The sequence below is a fragment of the Lethenteron reissneri genome, chromosome 42, assembly GCF_015708825.2.
Source record: "Lethenteron reissneri isolate LAM-NWPU_2019-01 chromosome 42, ASM1570882v1, whole genome shotgun sequence".
NCBI lineage: Eukaryota > Metazoa > Chordata > Hyperoartia > Petromyzontiformes > Petromyzontidae > Lethenteron > Lethenteron reissneri.
Window position 1 is genome coordinate 4,139,872 of NC_083820.1, and position 25,887 is coordinate 4,165,758.

General features: G+C 44.9%; 1 protein-coding gene across 1 annotated transcript in view; it reads left to right on the forward strand.

Moving 5' to 3' along the window:
• Positions 1–25,887, forward strand: part of LMBRD1 (LMBR1 domain containing 1) — a 358,364-nt gene that overhangs the window by 285,004 nt on the left and 47,473 nt on the right. Inside the window, exon 15 of the mRNA XM_061568975.1 lies at positions 21,265–21,356. Coding sequence (XP_061424959.1) covers positions 21,265–21,356 — 92 coding nt within the window. The remainder of the gene's footprint in view (positions 1–21,264; positions 21,357–25,887) is intronic.

The window sequence follows — 25,887 nt, forward strand, 5'->3', positions numbered from 1 at the left end:
ACATGTATTCTATTATTGCACATAGAAGGATAAAGTTTGGAAGTGCGCTGTTTTAGAAAGTTTTAATGAAGGTCAATTAATGAGCATCAGCTCTGATTCAAGTAGCAATTAAAAGTAAACTTTAATGTTGTGGAAGGAATAAGCTTTTCAAAGATGCAGCATGTTGGGGAAATTTGGATCGGAGGCTTCAACCAAGGGGTCTCACCCCTTTTACCTCCGCACGTCTGAAGCAAAGCAGTCTACATCAACAGGCGTGTTGCAGCGCATCTCCCAATGCTCGCTGGTCATCATTATGATTAGCGTGACCATGAAACGATGAGGCAGGACAGGCATTTGAACATCATACACAGCATTCGTTTAATGTATATTGCTTTCAGTTTGGGTGTCACTGTCAGAAGCGCCCTGACCTGGATGGATGGTTTCAGGATCAGATTTCAGGATTTCAGTCATTGGTCTACGCAGCTCACCATTCCTCCCGCATCGTCGATGGGATGCGGTACCGTTTCCTGGGAGGTCAACGGTGTCAGTCCTTAATTCTAGATTTGAAGCTTTCGTGACTGCAAGGATTCATATTCTTAGGTTTTTTCGGTGATACAGCAATCGTGCTGTGACGGTTCCACCTGAAGACGGAAGCTTGTGTTGCCTCCGAAACGTCGTGATTTTTATTTTATTTTACTTTTATTAATTTTAATTTTTTACCTACATGACTTTACCGAAAAAAACCTAAGAATAGGTGTCAGTCCTATGGAGAGATTACCCCCCCACCCCCCCCCCCCATCTTTGAATTGTCACCAGCCATGATCAATTGAGAATCTGAATACTGGAGGAATCCGATGAGCTATGAAGCTCTTTATCGCAGATATCCAGTCGGGGCGGGTAAGAATGTTACAGCAACTGACAATACAAAAACACGATAGGAGTGCACAGTACAGGAAAGGTAAACAAATCACCCAAACACGTACAAATTTAACTAAACCATCCCCATCCTACAGACAAAGCACACTGAGATGTTCACTTATTGTTCATAAGCAACCTGGCCACAAATGATCGCTCAACAAAATGACTTATCATTTGGACATTTATAGCGGCAAAATAATAGAAATAGTCTAAACGCATGTTTCTATATTTGGAGAAAAAAACCAGAGGACCCAGAGAAAACATCCACGCAGCCACGAGGAGAACATGCAAATTCCAAATATACCGCAGGCATCCGGATTTGGATCGGACACTCGACCTCCTGCATACCACCGTGGCGCCCCTTAAATACATTCACTGCTGGATGAAGGCCTCCCCAAATCATCGCCAGCTCTCGCAGCCCTGCGATGTAACAATTCATCCAGCAACTGCACGCGAGCTAATTTCATCACTCCATCTCCGGGGTGTTCGTATCTGGTTGCATTACTGCCCCCTCCATTGTTGGTCTTTACCACCGGCCATTGTGTCTCTCAGTGACGTGTCCTGCCCAAGTGCTTTTAATTTTCTTAACACTCCTCCGGTTTTCTTACCCTCCACATTTAGAAACGTGCGTTTTAAAAATGTGTCTGCTATTGATTTCCACGCGATAAGTCACTTGGTTCAGCTATCATTTGTGGCCAGGTCGCTTTTGAAAAAGAGATTTACAAGTCAATTGGCCTTACGTGGCCAAATAAAAAAATTAGTTTCGATATCTGACTTGCATTTATCTTCTACGTCATGTATTCCGTACCTTTTTTCATTTTATTTGTTAATTATAATAATAACAATTTCTCTAGCTCTGTAACATGTCCATGTCTATGATCCATATTCAGAGCAGATTAGCGGGTAATATACACTGATCAACTAGGATTTTAAATGTTGACCTGTAAACATTTTTACAATCTATGATTGGTTTTGAGAGCCAGGAGCTGGTAATCGTTTCCAGTGGAATTTTATTGGTATGTGTTAATTGGTGCATTCATAGAATCATAGTGAATAATAGATCTTTGCACTTATATGGGATTGCTTAAAAACTTCAGCAACTCAAGCACCTCGCATCTCATCTCAACCATTCAAAGGCCACTCCTCAGTGACAGCAGATTAGGCGTGTGGCCCAACACCGACCTGCAATTGGCCATTGGGCTGCGAATAAGATAGCAATACATTCTTGTGTGTAATCCCATTTAAATAACATGTTTAAATAAATAAAAAATGGACCATGATGCTGGCACACAACGCCCTACTCAGATAAACTAATATCGTAGGATCTTTAACATCCACTGTAAAGTAGACGGCACATTTTATAGTTGACACACCCGCAGTATATAGCAGGGCTAGGAGCAGCACCAGCAGCAGCAACAACAACAACAACAACCGCCATTCTCCACTAAGTGGCCACGATATCACCACGACGCTTGTGCCAGTCTATGTGCATGTTATGGCCACTTGAAGTGCGCCCGCTGGCAGGTCAAGGGACAGACTCAGATGCCATGGGTCGACTGAGATGAGTGGCCGATGCACCACCTGTGCCCCCTCCTGTGCCAACTTGCTGTGCTTTAGCCACCCGGCGCTCCGCTCGTTGTTGCGTCGCTCCTCTGCCCTCCGTTGTTGTTGGAGGACGACTGCCTCCAACTGCTCAGCAGCATCTTTCACAAGCCTCCACAGAGGCTGATCCCACCCAGCTCCACATCCTCTCGTACCACACCACTCCATCTCCTCTCCAGCCCGCGCCGTGTCCATCCAGCCCCCTCCATCCGTCCGAACAAAATCCGTCTAGGCACGGGGTGGCCAGGCATGCGGGCCACACGACCCAGCCAACGCAGCTCTGCCTGCCAGAGGTGCCCAATGACAGGACCCCGTCCAGATCCTTCAAGGATCCGTGAGCTCCTCACACAATCCAGCCTGGTCAAAAGCAGGATGGACTGCAGGCAGGCCAGCACCAGCAGCAGCAGCAACAGCAGCACCAGCAACAGCATCAGCAGCACCAGCAGCAACAACAGCAGCAGCACCAGCAACCGCAGCACTAGCAGCTGCACCAGCAACAGCAGCAGCACCAGCAGCTGCACCAGCAGCACCAGCAGCAGCTGCAGCACCAGCAGCAGCTGCATCAACAGCACCAGCAGCTGCATCAGCTGCACCAGCAGCACTAGCAGCTGCAGTACTAGCAGCAGCAACAGCAGCAGCACCAGTAACAGCACCAGCAGCTGCATCAGCAGCACCAGCAGCTGAATCAGCACTAGCAGCATCAGCAGCACTAGCAGCTGCAGCACCAACAGCAGCAGCGGTGGGTGTTGAGTCAGTCTTTGCTGGGAACACCCGAGCTGCTACCGTAGGCGCACATCAGGACCTTTCCATCTTGCACCTGGCGAGTCGGTACTGCCAGCACCTGCCAACGCCGAACTCCTGGTGGCGGTTAACTAACCCGGCATAACTCAGTATTTGAGTTGGGTCTGTGGAACTCTTGGTGGAGGAAATACCATCAGAAGGCCTCCTCAAACCATTCACTGCAACCAGCATCATCTCCAGCCGTCTAGACATAGTCTTGCCACTGAATACAGACGAGTTTGTACGAGAGAGTGAGGTCAAAGCTGCACAACTCTCTCTCACTGAAATCCAATTCAGAGCGCAAGACATGAAACCGTCATCAGGTCAAACAAAGAACATCAAAGTAACACCACTTAATATTGGCGCTAGGGATGTGCGCGCACTTATGAACACGGCTGGACCAAACAGCTCTTGTAGGTAGAGAACTTGCCAGATACAAAATTTACATTGCCCCCCCCCCCAAGTGTGACCCAGCTAGCTGACACGGGACAGATTGCATAAGTTGAAGTCGGTGGCACCTTCTTTTGGAGTGGGCGTGGAGAAGAGGAGAGCCGCAACAGTGGTGTTGGTTTTGCAGTAAAATATAACCTGATCTACCAACTGTGTCAAGCTTACCCAAGGGTATGAACGACCTTTTGATGACACTGAAGCTCCATCTACCAGGCAAAAAGCAGGTCACCATCATCACTGCCTATGCACCAACCATGACCAACCCTGATGTGGTCAACAATAAGTTATACGCTGACCTGGAGACTGCAATTGCTGCTATACCCAGCAAAGAGAAACAAATCATTCTCGGCGACTTCAATGCCAGATTTGGAACTGACCATCGGTCATGGAATGGGATAATAGGTACACATGGTGTTGGAAAATGCAACAGCAATGGTCTTTTGCTACTAAGGACATGTGCTGTGCATGACCTACTGATCACAAACACATTCTTCCAACTACCAAACCGCAATAAATCAACATGTATGCACCCACGGTCAAAACATTGGCACTTGATTAACTATGCCATTGTCAGGAGGAGAGACAGGCATGACATCCAAGTGACAAAGGCCATGTGCGGTGCAGAATGCTGAACAGATGACAGACTCATTATCTCCAAGCTCAACATCCGGATCAAACGTCACAGACGTCCGCAAGGCAAAACAATCTTCTAAGTGACTCAACATCTCCCGGCTGAAACAGGAGAGCGTCCAGCAGAACTTTGCTGAAGCCCTAGACTACTGCTTGGAGTCCCTCAGCCTTGACTTCGAAGATGCTGAAGCAGATTGGACAGCTCTCAGAAATATGCTGCAATTGACAGCGCTTGACACTGATGGTGCTGCCACACACAAACACCAAGACTGGCCCGACGAAAAATCATGCATAGATTCCGGCACTCCATGATGAGAAACATCGCCTGCAGAGAGCCTGCCTGAATGATAGCAGCTCAGATTCCAAGGAAACTACATTTCTCAACATCCGCAGGACTGTCCAGCTCCAGCTTAGAGCTATGCAGGATGCTTGGGTCAGTCAGAAAGCAGAGGGGATACAAGCATACGCCGACAGCAACAGCACAAAGCGTTTCTACGATGCAATCAAGTCAGTCTGTGGCCCACAACCCTTAGGAACCTCATCTCTCCTGAGTGCAGATGGAAGAACACTGCTCACAGAAAAAGACAAAATCCTTGCCAGATGGGCCGAACACTTCAACTCAGTCCTCAATCAGCCTTCATCCATAAATGAAGACACGATCAATAGGCTGCCTCAAGTTGAAATTAACCTGTCACTTGCAGATCCACCCACTCTGGAGGAAACCCAAAAAGCCATCAGTCTCCTCTCATCGGGAAAAGCTCCGGGAGCTGACGCCATACCTACGGAAGTCTACAAGGCAGGAGAGCCTCGTTTAGTTGAGAAGCTATTTGACCTTTTCCAGTCATTATGGAGACAAGTAGCTGTCCCTCAGGAGTTCAAGGATGTCTCGTTTATCCACCTCTGCAAGAGGAAGGGCAATCGCCAAGCCTGTGGCAATCACAGAGGCATTTCCTTGCTGTCAGTTGCGGGAAAATCTTTGCAAGAATCCTCCTGCATCGTCTAACAGAACACCTAGACCAAGGCCTGCTGCCCGAGAGCCAGTGTGGCTTCAGAAAAAAACCATGGAACCACTGACATAGTGTTTTGCAGCCCACCAACTGCAAGAAAAATGCAAAGAGCAAAACTCCGACCGTGTACCTCACCTTTGTCGACCTGAGAAAGGATTTCGACACCGTCAGCCGCGAGGGCCACTGGAAGATCATAGCAAAGCTTGGATGCCCAGACAAATGTATCACCATGGTGCAGCATTTGCGTGATGGCATAAAGGATAGTGTGCAAGATCACCAAGAATCCTCTGTACAGTTTTCAGTCACAAATGGAATGAAGCAAGCCTGTGTTCGAGCACCAACCCTATTAAGCATGATGTTCTCCGCCATGCTGCTAGATGCCTTCCCAAATTACCAGACGTGGATCCGCTTCATCTACCACTTTTACCGGGCGTCTGTTCAACCTGCGGAGGATGCAAGCCAAAACAAAGGTGGAGGAGGTGACTATTTGCGACCTTTTGTTTGCAAATGACTGCGCACAAGCTGCTGGCTCGCATGCCAACCTGCAAACCCTCGTGGACCAGCTCTCAGCTGCCTGCGCCAACTTTGGCTTCACAATCAGCACAAAGAAGACTGACGTTACGTACCAACCTGCCCCCGGTAATCCTTACGTGGACCCAAACATCTATGTGACATGTCAGAAGCTGTCAGCTGTGGACAAGTTCAGCACATGACAGAGTGGTATCGCTCTGTCATGTGCTGTTCACATTGATGATGAAATGAACAGCAGGATTGCCAAGGCTAGTGCAGCCTTTGGCCGTCTGCGAGATTCAGTGTGGGAAAGGACAGGCATCAAGCTGGCCACTAAGCTGAAGGTTTACCAGGCAGTTATCCTACCAACTCTTACGTATGGCTGCGAAATTTTGACAGTATACCAACGCCGTGCCAGGAATCTCAATCACTTTAACCTAAACTGTGTTAGGAAGCTTCTGAGGATCAAGTGGCAGGACAGAATCCCAGACACCGAAGTCCTCAGCCATGTTGACGTGCTGAGCATTATCCTCACCTTAACAACTCTTTTCAACCAGTCTACACAACAAAGGCTCATTCATAAGAACTTGCTTCAGCCTCACAATAATAATATCCAGGGCCTACCTTGGCTCCTCCCACCCTCAACCAGTATATATAAGGACTGTTTTCTTGGAATTTATCTTACTTGATACAGCTATCGTGCTGTGACGGTTCCACCTGAAGACGGAGGCTTGTGTTGCCTCCGAAACGTCGTGATTTTTATTTTATTTTTATTTTACTTGTATTAATTTTAATTTCCTTTTTTTACCTACGTGACTTTATCGAAAAAACCTAAGAATATTAATCCTTGCAGTCACGAAAGCTTCAAATCTAGAATTAAGTGCTGAGCATTCCCACACACTTTACGAAAGCACAGCTTAGATGGGCCAGCCATGTAACCAGGATGCCTGCCACTTGTCTCCCAAAGCAGATATTCTTTGGCGAGATGAAGAATGGGAAGCGAGCACAAGGTGGGCCGATGAAACGCTTCAAAGACACCCTGAAGGCCTCCCTCAAGAGCTTTAATATAGATCAAAAGTCATGGGAAAGCTTTGCTCAGGATCATCCGACCTGGCAAAATCTCATCTGGGATGGCACTTTCACCTCTGAAACCAGCAGGACCAAAAATGCCATGGTGAAGAGACAACAGCCCAAGGCCCGTATCAAGAGACGCGTACCCCGGCAGGCTGCTACCAACATATGTCCAGTGTGCCACAGAGTGTTCTGGGCTCAGATTAGCCTCTTCAGCCATCTGCGCTATTACCGTACCCCAGACTCATCCCAATGAAGCGTCTCATGGTCATCATCGACCTTTTATGGACGAACAAGAAGATATACCAGGGCAGCCTGCCAGGGTCCAACCATGAACCTCTGCAACAAGCGGCAAATTCGCTACCACCCAAATTATTGTGTTAGAATTGCAAAAAAAAAATGTAAATCGGTCTGCAAATTAATATTATTTTATATGTAGGTTCGTCGGAGAACAAAAATTGTGCCAAACAAGACGTTAAAAAAGTAACAATGCAAATGAGCCACTAAAATGGAGACAAAAAAAGAATAGATTCATTAATTTATTTTCGTCGACCCCAAATCATGACAAATTGCCTTCAATTGCTACCTCCCCCCCCCCTCCCGAATCACGACAGTTTGTATCATCTCTGGGCATGGTGGCCGGTCGGAGTTGAACGGTTGATTGCCTACTATGCCGGTATACTCTATTAACACAACGCATTGCACAGGTCCGTGGCTAGTGTCACTTGATATTTGTTCAAGCGGGGGGCGGCAGAGAACGGTGAAATGCTCTCCTCTCCGATAGGGGGGGGGTTCCACGGTCATGCGAGCGACAGTTGCTTCCAAGAGAAATATTTTGCGGGAGGTTGTTTTTTTGTCTGATAGAAGTTGGCATTTGCTGGCAGGCGGCAGATGGCTGGGTTGAGAGGGGTTTGCTACCTCGCATTTTCACGTAGTTATATCGGTTCTCAGCTTATGTTGCCCAGGCCTGCTGTTGTGATGGGTCCTCCTCAGAGAGTTAAGGCACGGGCCAATGAACCATTAAAACATGCCCTATCTGTTGACTTGCTTTTGTCAATAGACTGGCGCAATGCATTCCAGGTAAAGCTTAAGAATAGAATTTTTTAACTTTGGCACGGACCCACCCACGAAAATTTGTTTTGCATTTCTCTGTGTCCGTGCCGCTGTCCCCACTGGTCAACCTTCGTTTTTCTGAAGAATGAGCAATTCCTGCTAAGGTCACGGAATGTGATTTAGAGAGAGAGCTTTGGAACCCTCTAATTGCTTCGAGTTTCTGTACTAAATGTGTGCACTTGTTCACAATAGTGCTTGCAGGTATCAAAATATGTTTTACTTATTTATCTGAACTGAATTTTAAACGCTAAAATTGGTCATTATTTAATTATCCATTTCTTACGAACATGTTTTATTCTATTTGCCACCTTCTAGTTTTATTTTCTAAATGTCGTGAAATTAAACATTATTTGATGTTGAATATGAGTACGTTTTAGGAAAGAAAAGACACTGAGATTAAAGCAGTATTAACTTGAATGAGAATGCTTTCGCGGAGGGCTTTCAAAAAGGTAAAAGTAAGGTCTCCAGAATGATGAGAGGTCACAGCAGGTGCTGTAACAATGATTTTGACGCAAATAGGCATTTAACAATGCAGTGATTCATTGATTAAAATAGAATCGTAATGCTCACAAATGCATTTAATCGCGCGTGTAAGTAGGGACTAATTGTGATTTATGCAAATATTTTCCAAATGATTTGCTAATTTTAGATTTGAACTGATGGAGCGAGCAATCTGTGGGAGCAAGATAAACAGTACACATGAGATGGTAAGAATTAGATGACAGTGAATTGATTCTTTTCGTGGTATTGCAATCCCGACTTGCGACAATTCGTTGAATTACTGGTGGCGGGGGTAAATGATGACGCAGTATTTACAATCCAATGCGGGATGTTGCCGCGGCTGGTCCTTTGGACTCGCAATCCAAACGTCGTCGGTTCGATTTGGTCTCGCGACGCAGCGGTGTTTCTAAGCGACCTCGCCTCTCTCCACCCGGCAACGCACATGGTTACACCGCGGTCCATCAGCACGTCTCACGGGATTGGGTGAAATGTGGCTACTCTCCACGTCTTGTTGGGAAACCTGTTACGTTTATTTAGCATTGTTTTAGTAAGTTTTAGAGGGGCTTGGTTTGGCCCGATGTTTTTTTTTATTTAGTATAGATTAATACTTAAAAATTTGTATTGTATTATGATTGTTATTGGGATCAAACATCGAAATGGAATTTTTTGCACTTTTTGTACGCAGCATGGACGGGTGGTGATATTTTTTTTATAGGATTTTATTTTTTATGTATGTGATGTTTAGATTTGTGTACGATGAATTTTAGGTGTATCTTGTAATTTTATCGTTTTGTTGCGGTTGCACCCAAATCAAGAGCCCAATGGCTCACAGGGTAAATCCTCATAAATGAATCTGAAACTGTTTTCCACGACATGTGGCCAGCGTGGAAAGCTAGGCCAAAGGCCCTCTGGAAGGGCCTCTCTAGATCTCCTCGAGTGGGGAGGCCCTTCCGTCAGCAGTGGCGCGAGCGGAGCGATTGCAGGGCTGCACCTGTATCTCTTTCTATTGAATTTCAACGCAAGTGGATTGATACCGTATCACTTTTGACGTGTTTGACAAGAAAAAAAATCATGTGCCACTTGTTCAATGGCGGGACTAGGATGGTGATCGCATCATGCTATATTGTGCTGATTTACGAACACGTTCACAAAATCACTCTGGTCGCACAAATCCACGTTGAAAATGTTTCGGTGAAATTTCAACGCAGGTGGATTGATGCTGTAGTGTATGACTTGATGTGGGATTCAGTGTTGAGAATGTGCTTCTTTTGGTGACTTTGTGTGGCAGCTGATGAAGGGTTTACATCAGTGTGCCTTCAGTGAAGTCGTGCACTGAAAAGCAAAGCTTGTGTTTGCCGGCATTCCAGTGATGAAGGAGAAGTTACCATGAGTCAGCTATTTGTGCCACATTGGCAAATGGTATAATTTGCGGTTAGTGGATAACAAATCAAAGCATAAAAAACATGGCGAAAACTAGTGGCTTGTACAACAATATCTTAAAACTACAACTATATTTAGTTCAAAATGTAAAATCGCTTTAAATCAATTGCATTTTAGCAGAGTTGGGGTTATACATGCTTAACGTAGTGAAGGAATTATCTTAATTATTTTAGTTTTCCTTCATTCCATTTGCTTTCTTTGAAATATTTAGAGAAGTCAAACTGAAAATACAATCTTGGAATATGCACATTTACAAATTGCGCTGTTTGATGTACAGCATATACCGTGGTTGTTACGTCGCAATCCTCATTATTGCTGCCTTTTTTTATTAAATTTGGTGGCGGCTTTATGTTTATTGATTCATTGTTTATTTTTATGAGGCTGATGACAGATGGCAGGTTAAATAATGCGCGCTAAAACCTGGCTGCTAAACGTCAACATTTTCCAAAGCTATTTGCAATTCTAGTCAATAATTACTCGGCAAAGGTGAAATTGCTTTGTATGCATGACAAGTTGAAATTGAGAAATACAAATAATGTGAGCTAAGCCTTACCTGTCTGTTTGGATTAAAGCAGGCGAACAAACACCCCGAGATAAAATACTTGTGTTTTGTGAATCTATGTCAATGTTCTTAAAGTACTGGAAATCAATCAAATTACACTAAATTCGAATTATCTGTGCTTCACATTCGAAATGTTTGGGGAGTGATGTGTTGTCTGCAGTAATGTTTGGCATGTTTATGGGATATGTGAGGTATGGGTCAGCATCAGAGCAGTCGGTTCCTCATTACTTCTTTCTGGTCCTGAGGCTCAGTGGCCAGGGTGGCGTCCGTTATAGGGCGGAGTCCGTTATAGGGCGGAGCCCGTTATAGGGCGGAACCCGTTATAGCGCGGAGTCCGTTATAGGGTGGAGTCCGTTATAGGGCGTGGCGTCCGTTATAGGGCGGAGTCCGTTATAGCGCGGAGCCCGTTATAGGGCGGAGCCCGTTATAGGGCGTGGCGTCTGTTATAGGGCGGAGCCCGTTATAGGGCGTTGAGTCCGTTATAGCGCGGAGTCCGTTATAGGGCGGAGCCCGTTATAGGGCGGAGTCCGTTATAGGGCGTGGCGTCCGTTATAGGGCGGAGCCCGTTATAGCACGGAGTCCGTTATAGGGTGGAGTCCGTTATAGGGCGGAGCCCATTATAGCACGGAGCAGCATTTTCCGCTCGCCGCCAGCATCACCATAAGTTGGAGGCTAGTTGAGGGTGCTAGGCTGCTTCTTATGGCCTTTTTCATTGGTATGTATGTTGAACTTCTTTTGCACCGTACGTAGCCAACCGTCCTAATGGTTTGAAATGCTGTCCTCTGTTTCCTTGGGGTGAATTTGTCTCAAATAGTTGAGATGCTTTCAATACCGTACCTCATCAGATGTATCTCTACGTCTAGACTCCATTAGAAAAAAATATCACTTTGTAAATTGATGTGTAATTATTCTGCTTTTGTCCAATGACCCTGGTTATTCATGATCTAATTCTAAAAGAGGCTTGAGCATATTTTTTTGCCCAAACTAGGGGCTGTATTGCAAGTAATGTGATCATGCAATTAAGGATAATGATTTGCATGAATAGGTTGCTCATTCCGCAGCAACTTAAAAAACGCTTGCATCACATTTCATCTCAACCATTCCAATGCCCTGCTGCCGGACAGCCAAGGGGACCCCCCCCCCCCCCAGTGGCAGCTGTCCCTGCGCAGCGCACAAGCTGAACCCAGCACCAGCCTGCAAGCTGGGATCAGTCTCCCAGTAGGGGGCGATGTTGGTAATTGGCTTTTTCCAACGAAGTCATTTGCTTTTCATGCATCATATGTGTACAATGATGCCGACACTCAATGGCCCATGCTGTTTCGACAACGTCGCAGGATCTTAAACGTGCTAATGGCTGTGCTCCCTCTTCCGTCTGTGCTTCCTGCCGTCACTGACCCATACGGTAAAGATTGGTCAAATGACCCCCACCACACACATAGTGGATGGGCAACGGGGCTATACATGTCCAGCATTTGGGTTAATATTCACAAATGAAATCCCTCTATTGTGCTTGCTCAGTAACGTGTATAATTTAACACAAGAGGACACTGAGTCACATCGCGTGTTATTACTTGTGATCAGAGCCAGATGTTTAGCTGAGCTGCACAATAGCAGTGCTAATTTTGGCTGAGTGTAACAGATATATACATAGACACCCCCCCCCACACACACACACACCACGGATGTGCCCGAGGTCTGTAATCAAGATAAACTTTCTGAAAGTAAGCGGTAAGCCTGTGTTATCTTGGCGGTGTGTATTTCACACAGGAGGGTGTGCTTTCCGCACGACATTTCTCTGCAAATGAGGTTGGAGTGCTCCAACAGAATCCAATCGGGTTGGCGAAGAACCGGCTCATAGGGTGTACGCCGTTCATCAGCGCGCGTGGTCTCGGTGCGTAAAATAAAACTGTTGCTTAGACATTTAAGCAACGGGAGCTATCCTAATGTGATGGATGGTGGCAGCAATGTCCTTTGATATAGATTAAGAGAGGGTTGTTCAGACACAATGTGTTATTTTGTGTGGCCTGCCAGCCTTTTTGCTGATTGAATGTTTGGTCGTAACAATGTACTGCTTGCGGTGGACTGAGAGAAATGAGATTGTGACAAAGCTCTGTATTAGCACGCGTATAGCAGCGAACAGATTTTGAGAAGGTACTGCATTTAAGTTATAATATATTTGATTCCCATTCACATGACAGAGGTACAGTACGTCAAGGCCGTAGCCATGGTGTCAACATTGGGGGGGACCAAAACTTCCAGGGGGCCTGGGGTCCCCTCCCTCCAGAAATTTTTTTAAAATTTGAAAACGATTTTCCTGCCTAAAATATAAAAAAAAAATCACTAACACATAGGATGGACTTTTTATAAAAAATGTACAATAATGTCTAATAGTGTATTTTATGCCATTGCTCTGTTTTTCTTTTTTACCTTTTCTTGTTTAATTGTATGTGATGGCAGAGATTAGGGATTTATAAAGTACAACCATAACCACAATCATATGAACAGAAATCCATTTTATAGCAATATATTGGGGGGGACATTTTGAGCATATTTGAATTATAATATATATTGGAGGGATGTGTGTCCTCCAATATATATTATAATTACTGCACATACATGTAGTGTGGTTAGCACGCTGCGCTATGAACCCAGTAGCCCGAGTTCGATTCCCGCTCACGGCCAAAACCATTCACAATTATCTGAACTGGCCTTGGGCCTCCCTTCGGTCGACTCAGCCTTAAATGGGTACCTGGTGTGGTGTGTCCACTTCACCACTGAGGAGACAAAGGCAGCCGGGCGTGGTGTTTGCCATCCACCCTTAGTGCGCCGTGCCGCCCTTCATAGATGCTACTTGCTAACAGCACTTGCCCCAGCGGTCTATTAAGGCTACACGGGGATTTTTCTCTTTGTTTGACAGTACAGACCAGGTACCACACGTCCGATTAACACGGTTCGCTTCGTACGGTGCGAAATAAGTTCTACATACATACGACTGTATTTATGTCAACATATGTTCGTGTGCGTTGGTGCATAGCTTTGTTATAATATTTTTTGTAATCTTACAAAATATTAAGAACATTTTCTCGTCAAACGTTCATGATCCATGTATCAGTTTCATGTAGTGGTTGATTATGTTGTTTAACAGTTATTAACATGCATGTTTTAAAAAGCCTGTTTGATACAAATGTCTATTTGTATCACAAACTTATTTAATTGCCCTTAGAGCTTTGTTAATTGGGCTTCACAGTATCACCCAGGCAGACAGAGTGAACATTTTAGAACTCCCAACAGGCAACAGACACACTTATATCCATGGAGAACAGTTCTGGAAGATGCATTACAGCTCTTGGGTTTTCCAAAAAATTTCATTTACACATTCACTAGGTGGCATTGTTAAAGCGTTGTTTATCAACGTACAGCACTGCTCAACAATGTCATTTATTTGCCCAGAAAAAAGTCTCACAAAGTGTGAAGATTCTCTTTCACGGAGGGTTCAGTCCTGGGGTATTTGACCGATAAAAAATGTGCATGTGGGCGGACGTTTGTAGAACCCGGAGAATCGGCATCAACACACACACGGCAGGCGGTGACCAACCGGCTTCAACCAGCGCACCCACCCTTCACTGCCGCCCGTTTCATGGCCCCCCCTGCGAGCTTTGAAAAGATGCAGGATTCCACCAGAAGCTTGCCCACCTCCAAACATTGGACGCTAACCAGGTGCAGCAAAATTGCACTCTTTACCACTTTTATTAACGATTTGTTTTTATTTTTCACGGACTCATTGGTGAGCGCACAGAGACCATTAAACCTGATAATTGTTTTTTTACCCTTTTATCTGGCAACAAACTGACACCTTTTTTTACAAGGAGTCATGTTTGCATTGACCACAATACCTGCGGTCGGAATGCAAACAAAAAGCACAACTCTGATAATGTATGCACTGTTCTTGAAATTGATTGGTCCACACCCGAGACAGCTTTTCTTAGAGCCTAGTCTCACATGGTGTTAGACCAAATGACGCCAAAAGGCGCACGACAAAGAAACCATTAAACCTGCCACACGAGAGATGTAATTTTTTTTTTTGCCCCGGACAGCAAAGAGGAGGCTTTACACCAAAGATCCGAGATGTTCTTGGCTCAGAGCTCCGGCACAACAGCAATTCTTACCGTTCAGCACATGTGGCATTGCAACACCCACTGGATGTGCAGGCATTGGCTCAAAACAATGAACCTAGGCACAGCGCGTCCTCAAATACCATAGGCTTGTTGTAAGGGTGCCTTGCAGTGAGCGGTGAAATGTAAATAATTCGATATTTGCTATTGTCAATTCATTTCTTTGGAACTGCTTTTATGTGTTTAGTTTGTTGTACCGACCCGCTCCTCCGATTAGTACAGTTGGCTGCATACTTATGGTGCGAAAAAAAGTTCAACATACATAGAGTGTTGAAATGTTTACCATTGGCTCAGCGGTGGAGATTTGAACACCGCCTTTTTGTCGTTAGAGCCTGGAGACGTTTACATTAGTTTCGTGTGTGCGTGTGGACACGAACCGAGGTGGATACATTTTGGCATCGGTTTTGATGTCGCCCCGCGAGCTTCACCGCATCGTCGCCGCCGAACGCGGTGATCCCAAGGACAAAGGAACCACTTTGGTTTTAAATCTCCTTGTGGGCGGCGAACGAATGACGCTGCTGCCGTGTGAGAGCAAGAAAGGAACCCGTTTCTTTGCAGCATTTTGCCATTGCAGCGACATACGCCCCGAAGGCCGTTGCTCGGTGCATCGGGTGGTAAACATATGTCTGTGGCATATGCTGCCATTGCTATGTTTGTGCGCGCTCTGATAACTTTTTGATTTCCCTCTGAGCCAATATTCCAAGTCGTATGCTTGCTTCCGTTGTTCTGCATTAGCAATCTTTTTTCTTTATTCCCCCCCAAGCTTTTAAATGCAAGCGAAAAAAATGGATACGAAGCTCATTCAGCAGAGCTCCGTGGGTCAATTTTCCGACTAAGAATTTGTTTTTATACTGTTTACATGCCAATTTTACTCAAACATTTGGTGGCCAATGAGTCGGTGGCGAAATGTTGACATTCCTATGGGGGGGGGACAGTTTTACCCAAAGATTGCATCTGATAAATATTCATAGACCTGTTGTCCTTCCCCGGCACCTCGTATTAGCATGGTTGGCTCTGTACGGTGCGAAAGAGGTTCGGCATACATACGTACGTACATACACATATGAAAATTCTAATACCAGTCTTTATACAAAATTTCTGCTTTCCCTCTGCCCATTATCACTCAGCAATCAGAACTCTTCCCAGTGTCGTTCCATCATTACTGAAGGTCACTTGACCCCCACTGCCCCCCCCCCAGTCCCTTGCCCCCCCCCCACCCTCCCCACCCTCCCCACTCTCCCCCATGAGCCACATTTGACTGGACATCTGTGAAAAAGAGCAAAATCGCTCATCGAATTCCTTCAGCCTTAATAAAGATTCTGATTCTGAATTTACCGCCATACGGTAGACCCGTCGGCACGCTTTGATTCAGGCGCGTGGGCGAGCGATAGGAGGGACACTTATGTGACTTGGGAAATGTAATGTTTTGTTGGGCACCTGCCTATGTGAGGTGGGAAATGTAAATCGTTGATTTGATTTCTCCCCGATGTTGATCTGTGTCATCACTGATGTGTGTGTGGTGGTGCATGGCAAGCGGTGGGTGGTGATTGTCAGGCGAGTGGTGAGTGTCAATGTTTGGTGATTGGTGAGTGTTTGGTGAGTGCCAATGTCTGGTAAGTGGTGTAAGGTGAGTGGTGAGACTCAGGCATGTCATGGAACAAGCAGATCTAGTATAAAATACAGAGGTAATATATTGGGTTGTTCGATATTAGCACCTTTGCTTATGAACGTTTTCTCACAGTCTGGATCCGACAAGAACTTTTGTTGTCAATTTCTGCATGAACTCGGGGCTCGGCTGCACACCGTGACGCAGGCACTTTCAAATATCTTGTCCAGCTGTTCAAACCTTTTACCGGCTTGTTTGTATAGTACTCCTTCCCCTCATATTTTATTTCAGCAGTGCTGGGGGATAGAATGTACTTTGGCTTCTTTAAAATAGTACTCGGATGGAAATCAATGTATGTTAAACGGAGCAATGTTTATTTTTTTATTTTTTTAAGCGGACGAAACCCTAACTTTAAAAAGTCCTAATCTTACACGCGCAAAGTCTTCCCTGATAAAATGTGATGAATTGGTCACAATTCATTGCAACAAATCAATTCAATAATCAATCGTTTGTTTTAATTGCAGTGGCTATATAGACTAATTATATACAACATGTACAAATCAAAACATATTATGTCCTACTCATGTGATTTGATGCATGCATCTTGAGTTTTAGAATCGACATTAATCGATGATCGTCGGATGCATCAGCATTCCAGCCCTCACTGGACGGGACACTTGGAGACTTGGACACACTCTTGTGTGTTAGTCATGGCAGTAAACGTCTCTTTGCCCGCTTGTGCCAATGTCTACTGACGTATTACAACGACAAAAAAGTCGCAACTTTGCCAAAGCCATTAAACATTATATTCTCAAATGCAAGGAAGCCCATCTATTCATTTTTTATTTGTTGGCCACATTTTTGCCGTCAGCTTAATATGACACATATGGCTGCATTGCTTTGTGGTGGTCTTGCTGCCGTATGTGAAGTGCAAGGTTTCGTTTATATTATTTCTGTAATTCCAAAACCTCGGTGCCTAGCTTTTCATCGTACGGTTATTTCAAGACTGCACAGAGACTGGCTTAGCAAGGGGGGACCTTGATTGTTGCAGTGTTGTTAGATTATGTGACGAGCCAGACGTCCGAGTTCGGAGTGTTTCCATAGCTCAAGCGAGCTATGGGGGCGACACTGATGGTATAGCCTCAAGCAAGTCGTGACAATTCAACGTCACACGTTGGCACGGGGCAATCTTCTCATGTTGACCTCTCACAAAGTGGTACTCATTTTATCGACCTCAGAAGGAAAGTCTGATCACTGTAGACTTTCGATTATCAGCTTGCGGTTTATCCGATTTGCAGATTAGCCATGCACACTGGGATTTTGACATTAATTAATAACTCATAGATTTCCCCTGAAGCCCAAATTAGTAATCGAAAAACAGTTATATATTGTTATTCTTGGAAAATATTGATTTAAAGCTTTCGTGACTGCAGGAATTCATACTCTTTGGGTCTTTCGGTAAAGTCACGTAGATAGAAGAAGAATAAAATAATAATTTTTTTTTATTAGTTTAAATAATAAATGAACATTTTATTACTTTATTATTTTTCTATCTACGCGACTTTATGGAAAGACGCAAAGGGTATTCTTGGAAATGTTTAGAACAAGTCACGTGCTTAATCCGAACAAATATGAGCTCCGGTTAATCTGACATCCACGTGACTGCCCCTGCAGTACAGTAGTTGCATATCTTTACAACAATGGGTGGAGTTTGATTGATTGATGTCCACTTAGTGGGCCGATTCTTCTGACCGGGAGCAGGAAAGTGTTATCACTGAGCACGCGCATCGATCGGTCGATCGTCAGTATTTGTTCTAAACCGAAAGAGTCACAATCGAAGTCGTCCATTGTGCTTCATTGTGAGTGATTTTTCCGATCATTTATTTTGTGAGTTTTCATTTCACCCATATTAGTCGTTTTTGGCATAGAGCTTTGTGGAAAATCGATATTTTTGGATTTTCCGCAATTTTCAGTTATCGGCGGCCGTCCTCCCCATCATTAGCGCGGATAATTGAGTGTACTGTATATTCAAACCCCTTCGGAAAAAATCTTTCAAGATATCAAAATTCTGCATTGGCTTCCCCCCCCTCCCCCGCCCTCATACTAAAGCTGTTCATGCATCTTGCACTCTTCACTGCAGCAGCAGCAACAGCAACTGCCTTCTCAATTTAAAACTGCCATTCATTTAGACACTTAATAAATCCAGATTGGCTAGTATTGAATGTCCGAAAGCATTAAAGATTAAGAGCGAATTCTGAGCTTTCAACATCCACTCTTATTACCAATGTGTCATGTTTTCAAAGGCTCTAATACCAAATAAGGAATTTATTTATTTCCCTTCTTGCTCGGGTCTCCCACTGAGTGAGTCGTATCACAACCTGCACATCCGTCTGGCTGGCAAACTGAACACAGCAACACTCAGCAATATTGCGCTACCGATTCTTTTTAAATCCTTTATATTAAGTTCACTTGCTTGCGCGCTTGCGCGCTTACGACCGTGCAAACCTTTCGGTCGTTTTTTAACCCACTCCCCGTGATCCAATCGAGCTGACATTTTGCACACAGACTCGTTGTGCGTGACAGTTTCTTTTCGTGAAAAAAAAGTTTCCATAACTTTACACTTTTTAGGAATTTTTGTTAAATATTTAATTACCAATTGCTTAATGGTGGCAGGCAATCATCTGACCCATAGGTGGCAGCCATCTCACGCCAGAGGACGAGAGGACTCTAGCCGCCACGCATATAAAGGATTTATAGTGAAAAACTTTGTTTTTACGGGTTAATTTTTAAGCTCATCCCGTAGTTGTTTTACAGCCTCGTATTGCAAACTCACTTAAAGCACCACTGTGGACATTGCTAAGTATTCTATACAATTTGGTTGCTTTGTTGCAAAAAAAAAGATACGTGAGGTGAAAATGTATAATTCTGTCAAAGTAGCCATCGGCGTGGAAGTAGGGTGCGTGGTGTTTGCGTAAATGGAACCGCTGCGAAATGGAAAGAACTTTTCATTTAACATTTGGCGAAAAGAAAGGGCATTTTTATAAATGCTCGCATATTAGCCTGCCCCCAAGTTACGTGCTCCCTGTACTGCAACCAAGGTGACAAATAGGAGACATTTAAACTTGCCAGCTCCCCGATGTTATTGTATTGCCATTCAATCGCTTTAACATAGCCCGCATGTTAATTGTGAACATTTCAAAGATCTTCAGTTGTTCATACATGCGGATGATACTTCTGTTCGCCGAACAGGTTTATTCCTGACAGTCGTCACTGTCATGCTCTGGTCGTATACATTAGAACACCATTCCAATGTCCGGCACTCTCAGCTCATGCATTAAAATAAATAGTTAATATAAATATAACGAGTACTCATAAGGGGGTGGGGGATGGGGGGACGGACTCTTCCATCTCCCCCTTGCCTCTCCCCAGGTGATGGGGAGGCGAGTGGATTATTTTTGAGCAGGCTTGTCGTCGGTGGCTCTAAAAGCGACGACCTCAGCCATTCCACTGCAGCCCATGAGGCTCAAGCTGCTCTACAGGCTACTGAGAACAATGGAGTGTACCCATGCCCCCCCCCCCCCCCCCCATACGTTCAGACATTGCTCGATGCCATCTGCACAAAGATAGTAAATCCAGATAAACTCATTCTGGAGAGTGGACCAAATAACTCCGTGGACTGCTCCCGTTGTTGTACTGCCATCTACTGGCAGTCTTCACAGCCTAGAGCAGGGGTCGGAAACCTGCGAGCTCTTTAAAGACTGCTTCGTGACGTTGTTTTTACTCGACGGTTTTATTTAACTTGACTCCTATGTTTGTCGTGGTCAAATCTTGTAAATAAAAATTTTGTCTACTTCCTGTTTCATGTTCTTGGTTCTTTCGGTAAAGTCACGTAGAAGGGAAATAATAAAATAAGAAAAATATTGTAGAGGGGAAATAATAATATAATAAAAATGCCTTTTTCTTATTTATCTTCTACGTGACTTTACCGAAAGAACCAAGAATATGAATCCCTGCAGTCACGAAAGCTTTAAATAAAAAAATTACTTCCTGTTTGTTCAATCAATTCCAAATTTTGCAAATATAATCAGATCTGGTGACAATGCACGCCTGTATCAAAATCGGCATCAATTAATCAATTAATTCGCTACTTTAAAAATTTTACATTTTGTATGGACGCCTTATTATTTATATATATTTGTGTAGGTAACAAAACGCTGCGGTCCCTAAACTCTCGAATCGCCTGCTCCGTGTGAACGACTTGCGAAGGTATCAATTAAGTCAAGTTCGCGTTGATGTGGGAGCAGGCGCCGCATCATTGACGTACTTCTCGACCGTGAGTTAAACAAAGTTGTTAATAAAACCGTTGTTTTAAAAAATATATTTTAAAGGAGTTTATTAAGGTCCGTCTCGTATATTTGCGTGCATTGCAGCTCTTGAAATATTGAGGTTTTACCAAATTCGGAAAAATGGCTGTTCTTGTTATTTTGTTGCTGACCCCTGACCTCGAGAGAGGAAAATTCAAGGTCACATTCAAAGTGGAAGATGAACAATTAAGTCAGGCCATTGTTTCCATTATTCTGCAAGGTCCAGAAACTGATGCACAGTCCACATCCAGATGTCAAGGTGTGCTCGTAGAGTCTCCCACCAACTGCCTTTCAGGTCTTCCACCTAGTTACTGGCATCTGGGTGCCACTCCAGTGCCTGTCTCAGTAATCCACTCTCCTCCATCTTACACACACACATGTACCCGAACCCAGCAAAAACCTTCCCTTCCTAATTACACCCATAATGCTCTCCTGCCCCTTTCTACTCCAAACCTGAGCGGTATCAAGCGTTCGTCATGGTTTATAAACTGACACCATTGAGTGAATGATGGACACCACTCTGCTAATGATGATGTTTGCTGGTTCTTCTGCTTTGCAGATGATTGCACCGTGACACGCATGTACCTGTTCCTGCACAAGTTTTGGTTCTTCAGCTCCGTGTACTACATCGGCAACTGGGCCTTCATGGTGGTAAGTGTCTCCCACTTGCAATTTGCACGCAATTTAAGTTCCATTTTAGCTGAGAGCCTCTGTGGTCATAAAAGCTCAAATCCAGGTCCAAGGTGAACTCCGCTGACCTTCCATTTGGAGATGGTAAAATGAGTCTCGTTTTGTGGCAATTCATTGTTGAGCAGAGGTGACAAACGGGTTTTGATTCCTTACCCGTACCCGGCCGCACCAGGGTGTCAAATGGGTACCCGTACCCGTTCCCTACCCGTACCCGTACCCTACCCGAAATGAGTGACAAACGGTTACTCACCAGTGACTCACGGCCTACCCGTACCCGTACCCGGCCGCACCAGGGTCACAAAAGGGTACCCGGCCGGGTACGGGTAGCCGGGTATCGGGTAGGGTACGGGTATCGGGTACCCGGTTGCGACCTATGGTGTTGAGTATCTTATGGAAAGACTGGCTCCCTGTCATTGGAATTCTGGAATTTACACGACTAGCTCGAAGCCATTTTTCCACCAAGTTGGCCCGGTAGTCCAGAGTGCTGAGCGAGCACTGCTGAGATCCTGGGTTCAAACCTGGGAAGTCGCCCGCGATCAAACAGGGTTCTGGAGTGCAGCAAGTTGATGGTCTTAGCCCAGTCACCAATGACGAGACAAAAAAAAAAACATCATTGAATTGAAAGGTCCAGCTGTGAAACTAAACATTTTCATTCAATTCCCTTGTTATGGACACTTTTTTTCTTGAACATATATACGTGTGCGTGTGTGTACGTTCAACTTATTTTGCACCGTACGTAGCCAGTCATGCTAATCGGAGGTGCAATCAAAGGTGTGCTCCCAACACGGATAGATGCCTGTTCAAATGACTGCAGAAGGAGTTCTGAGATCATCTTCAAGGGCCATTCTCTGACACGGGGTGATGCACTGCTAGCTGGAGATGTCCAAGTGGAAATGTAGTCATTGCATGACACGACGGCAAAAGCGCAACCGGGATAAAGTGATATAGTGAGGGGAAGGGGCTTCCATTGCTGTTTGGAAGCCGATGACACATTGACTGGATTTAATGTAATTGTCACGGTTTCAATGAGGCGTAGGGCAGTGATAATGATGATGACAATGATGATTATGTGCAGTGTACTCGCTGTGGTTATGATGAAAATCCTTGCAAATGTTGCTTGCTGCAGATCAACCGAACACCAGAATTGTTACTGAGTATCTTAGAATCGTGCTCAAAGGTCTCTGGCACATCGGCACACTGCCGTGTTGTTGTTTTCATGCGATGCTGATTTTATTTGCAAAGTAGCAACCAGACTTATACAATTTGGAATCAAACACTGACGTGTCCGGGCGCATTTCCATGCACGCTTTCCCGCAAAATGTGCGGTGGCAGTGTGACCCAAGGGTTTTAAAATCGTCTGACTTAGCAAGTTGAAGCCGAAGCCAGAGCAATACTGTAGTTATCTTTCCAATTTCAGCACGATTTTCATTGCAGGCAGTTTTTTTGCTGCGACACATTTTAAAATATGTGCCAAAGGGCCGCAAGCCTAAAGGCTTAATTACGTTGTCCACTGTTGCCTTCCCGAGGGCAAAACATACTTCTAGGGTCTTGGACTGAGTAAATTGCATGGACAATGTCACCAGGTTAATGATCGTGAGAATCCTCATCTTGTGCAAAACAAAGTGTGGTCCGCTGAGGACACAATGCGAAAGCCAGATTTCGTCCGAGCCTTGCGTTTGAAACCTCTTTGGAGATGGTTTTTCTTTTTTTCCAAAGGCCCACACTTCCTAAGTGTGAACACTTTGAAAAGTAATGGTAGTTTAGTTTGTGTTTATTAACCAGGCATCCGTTGTTATTACTCACTTTGTGAAAATGATCTGCAAATGTCTATAGTGCATTCGCATGGCATTTTAAAAAAAAGTTTTCGTTTAGGCCAGGGGTCGGCAACCTATGGCTCCGGAGCCGCATGCGGCTCTTTACGGGCTGCTTCTTGACGATGAGTACGTATGTACTCAGATGCACTGCGGCTCTTGAAATACTGAATTTTGTACCAAATTGGAAAGAAATGGCTCTTCTTGTTATTTTGGTTGCCGACCCCTGGTTTAGGCCATTAAAGGCGACCGTTTAATCAGTAATTAGAGCCTGTTTGTGAAAGGGGATTTCCCCCCCAAAAAATATTTAAACTTTCTGCACAAAGCAGCCTCCTCACAACATACTCTTTGACATCAGCAAGGTGGTGTAGGAATAACTCTTCCACATGTGTGCTACCTCGAAGGATAATTTTCTGGCAAACATATTCGTTTTTTGGTCTTGCCGTGAGAAATTATTTCAGTTTATAAGCAATACATCGTTCATGTTCAGAGTTAGAGAGTAAAATGGCTTCATGTAAACGGTAAACACGTTTGATGAATCCTTTTTACTGCATTTAATTATATTATCAGTGATGTTCCAATCATGTGTACAGTGTAATATCCAACTCCAATAGTCAATCTTTGTACCTCCCTATCTCCCTCTGCTCTGAAGAAGGGTTATTGCCTGAAACTTAAGCCTTCTAAACTAATTATCTTGTTACACAAAGCAGCGTTCATGGTGAAAGTGGCGAGTGTTTCTTTTTTTAGCGTGCGTTGCTGCTCGTGCAGTCCCTTTGACTTGTTATCCCCAATTGTGGTAAACGAGAGCCACACTGTGAGTTAAAGAATATCCTTGCGCCAACTCCTTCCATCAGCAGCAGCACCGCCGCCGCATGACACGTGTGTGGAATTGGCCCAGGAAAAATGACGGCTACTTCTTGGAGTGCCTTCAATTAGTCTCGCTGACCCAACGCTGGATTGGCTTTGTCGCACCCTGCAAAAAGGATGTTCGCCCGAGTGTCGGTCCTCTGGTTTGTGTATATGTCTGACGGCATCCCGGAGTTTGAGATATAGCCATTTAATTAAAATAAAATTTAAAAACTACGAAATGCAGTAACATTCCTCTTATCCGCCACCCTATTACTCGCTCGTCGTATTATACGCAGCTCCTAATCTATCCGTAAATAAACTTCCATTGTCCACATTTTTCTCAGCCCGGTCACTAACGACCACAAGCAACAGCAAAAATCATCGCATTCATTCTGATGATGAAGCAATGAGAATGAAAAAATATAGGCTTGACTTAAATGTCACAATCGCCATTCTTTCAGCACAGAGTGTGCGGAAAGTGCGTCCACTGTTTTAACATTTTAATTGCCACTTGAAGGGTTATTCAGATGACGTTCAGTGAAAGTCCCTTGTGGAGACTTTAATTCCATTTGGAGTAAAATACATTAGGAAGGAGTATAAAGAGGGAAAAAATACCAAGAAAAAAATCCGATAATCTCATTCTTGCTGATTCACAGTTTTCAGATAATCATCGTCCCCATGAGTTATTTGCTCACCGAAAAAAAGTACAAAACATCGTCAAATGTTTTGTTTTACTTCGTCAAGTATAGACCTCGGTAAATTAATATGATTCACCTGACCGCAGGGACGATCGCATTCGTGAAGGAAACGGCACGTGTTCTTGCAGAGTAAGATCCGTCTTGAGCTTTCAAGACCAAATTCAGGGCGTAGCTGCTGCTGTTTATTGTGATATTTCTCAAATCATGTCTGGAAGATTCATGCGACTGAGCAAACCTTTTGAAGCGTTTTTTCTAAACTCAGTCTCTGCTGCGTGGGCCTTGCGAGCATTGGTAATACGTGACTGAAGAACTATGAAGTTCTGTTTTTGGAATATATATGGAGCCTTTTTATAACACCCCTACAAAATTAAAGTTGATGTAGTGTCGATGACAGTTCATTACATGAGAATTCATGGCGGAAAGCATGCTATTGTAAACATATCAAAAACGAGGCGTAGTTATCACGGGAGGGGGGGGGGGGGTCGTAAAACGTACACGCAGAGCCCTAATGATGTGGCAGTGCGGCCATTAAAATGCCTGTGGGATGGCGAGAACGTCAAATTAAAGAAATTTGCACTGACGTGAATTGCATTTTGGAAAGGAATCCACCCCACCACCACACCCCCCACCACCACCCCACCACCACCCCACCATCACCACCCCCCCCACCACCCCACCACCACCACCACCCCACCACCCCCCACCACCACCACACCCCACCACCACCACCCCACCACCACCACCCCACCACCACCACCACCCACCACCACCCCACCCCCCCCCACCACCACCACTCCACCACCACCCCACCACCATCACCACCACCCCACCACCACCCCCCCTACCACCACCCACCACCCCCACCACCACCCCACACACCCACCATCACCACCACCCCACCACCACCACCCCACACCACCACCCCACCACCACCACCCCACCACCACCCCACCACCACCACCCCCACCACCACCACCACGTACGTTCACGGCTGGAGCCAGGTTATATGTGGCTGCACTGAAGTCATAAACATGGCAGTGTGTGTGTGTGTGTACGTGTGTAGCGTGTCTGCACGCGTATGTAGTTCAACTAATTTATGACCACCCCCATTCCCAGCTGCCTTCTCTCTCGCCC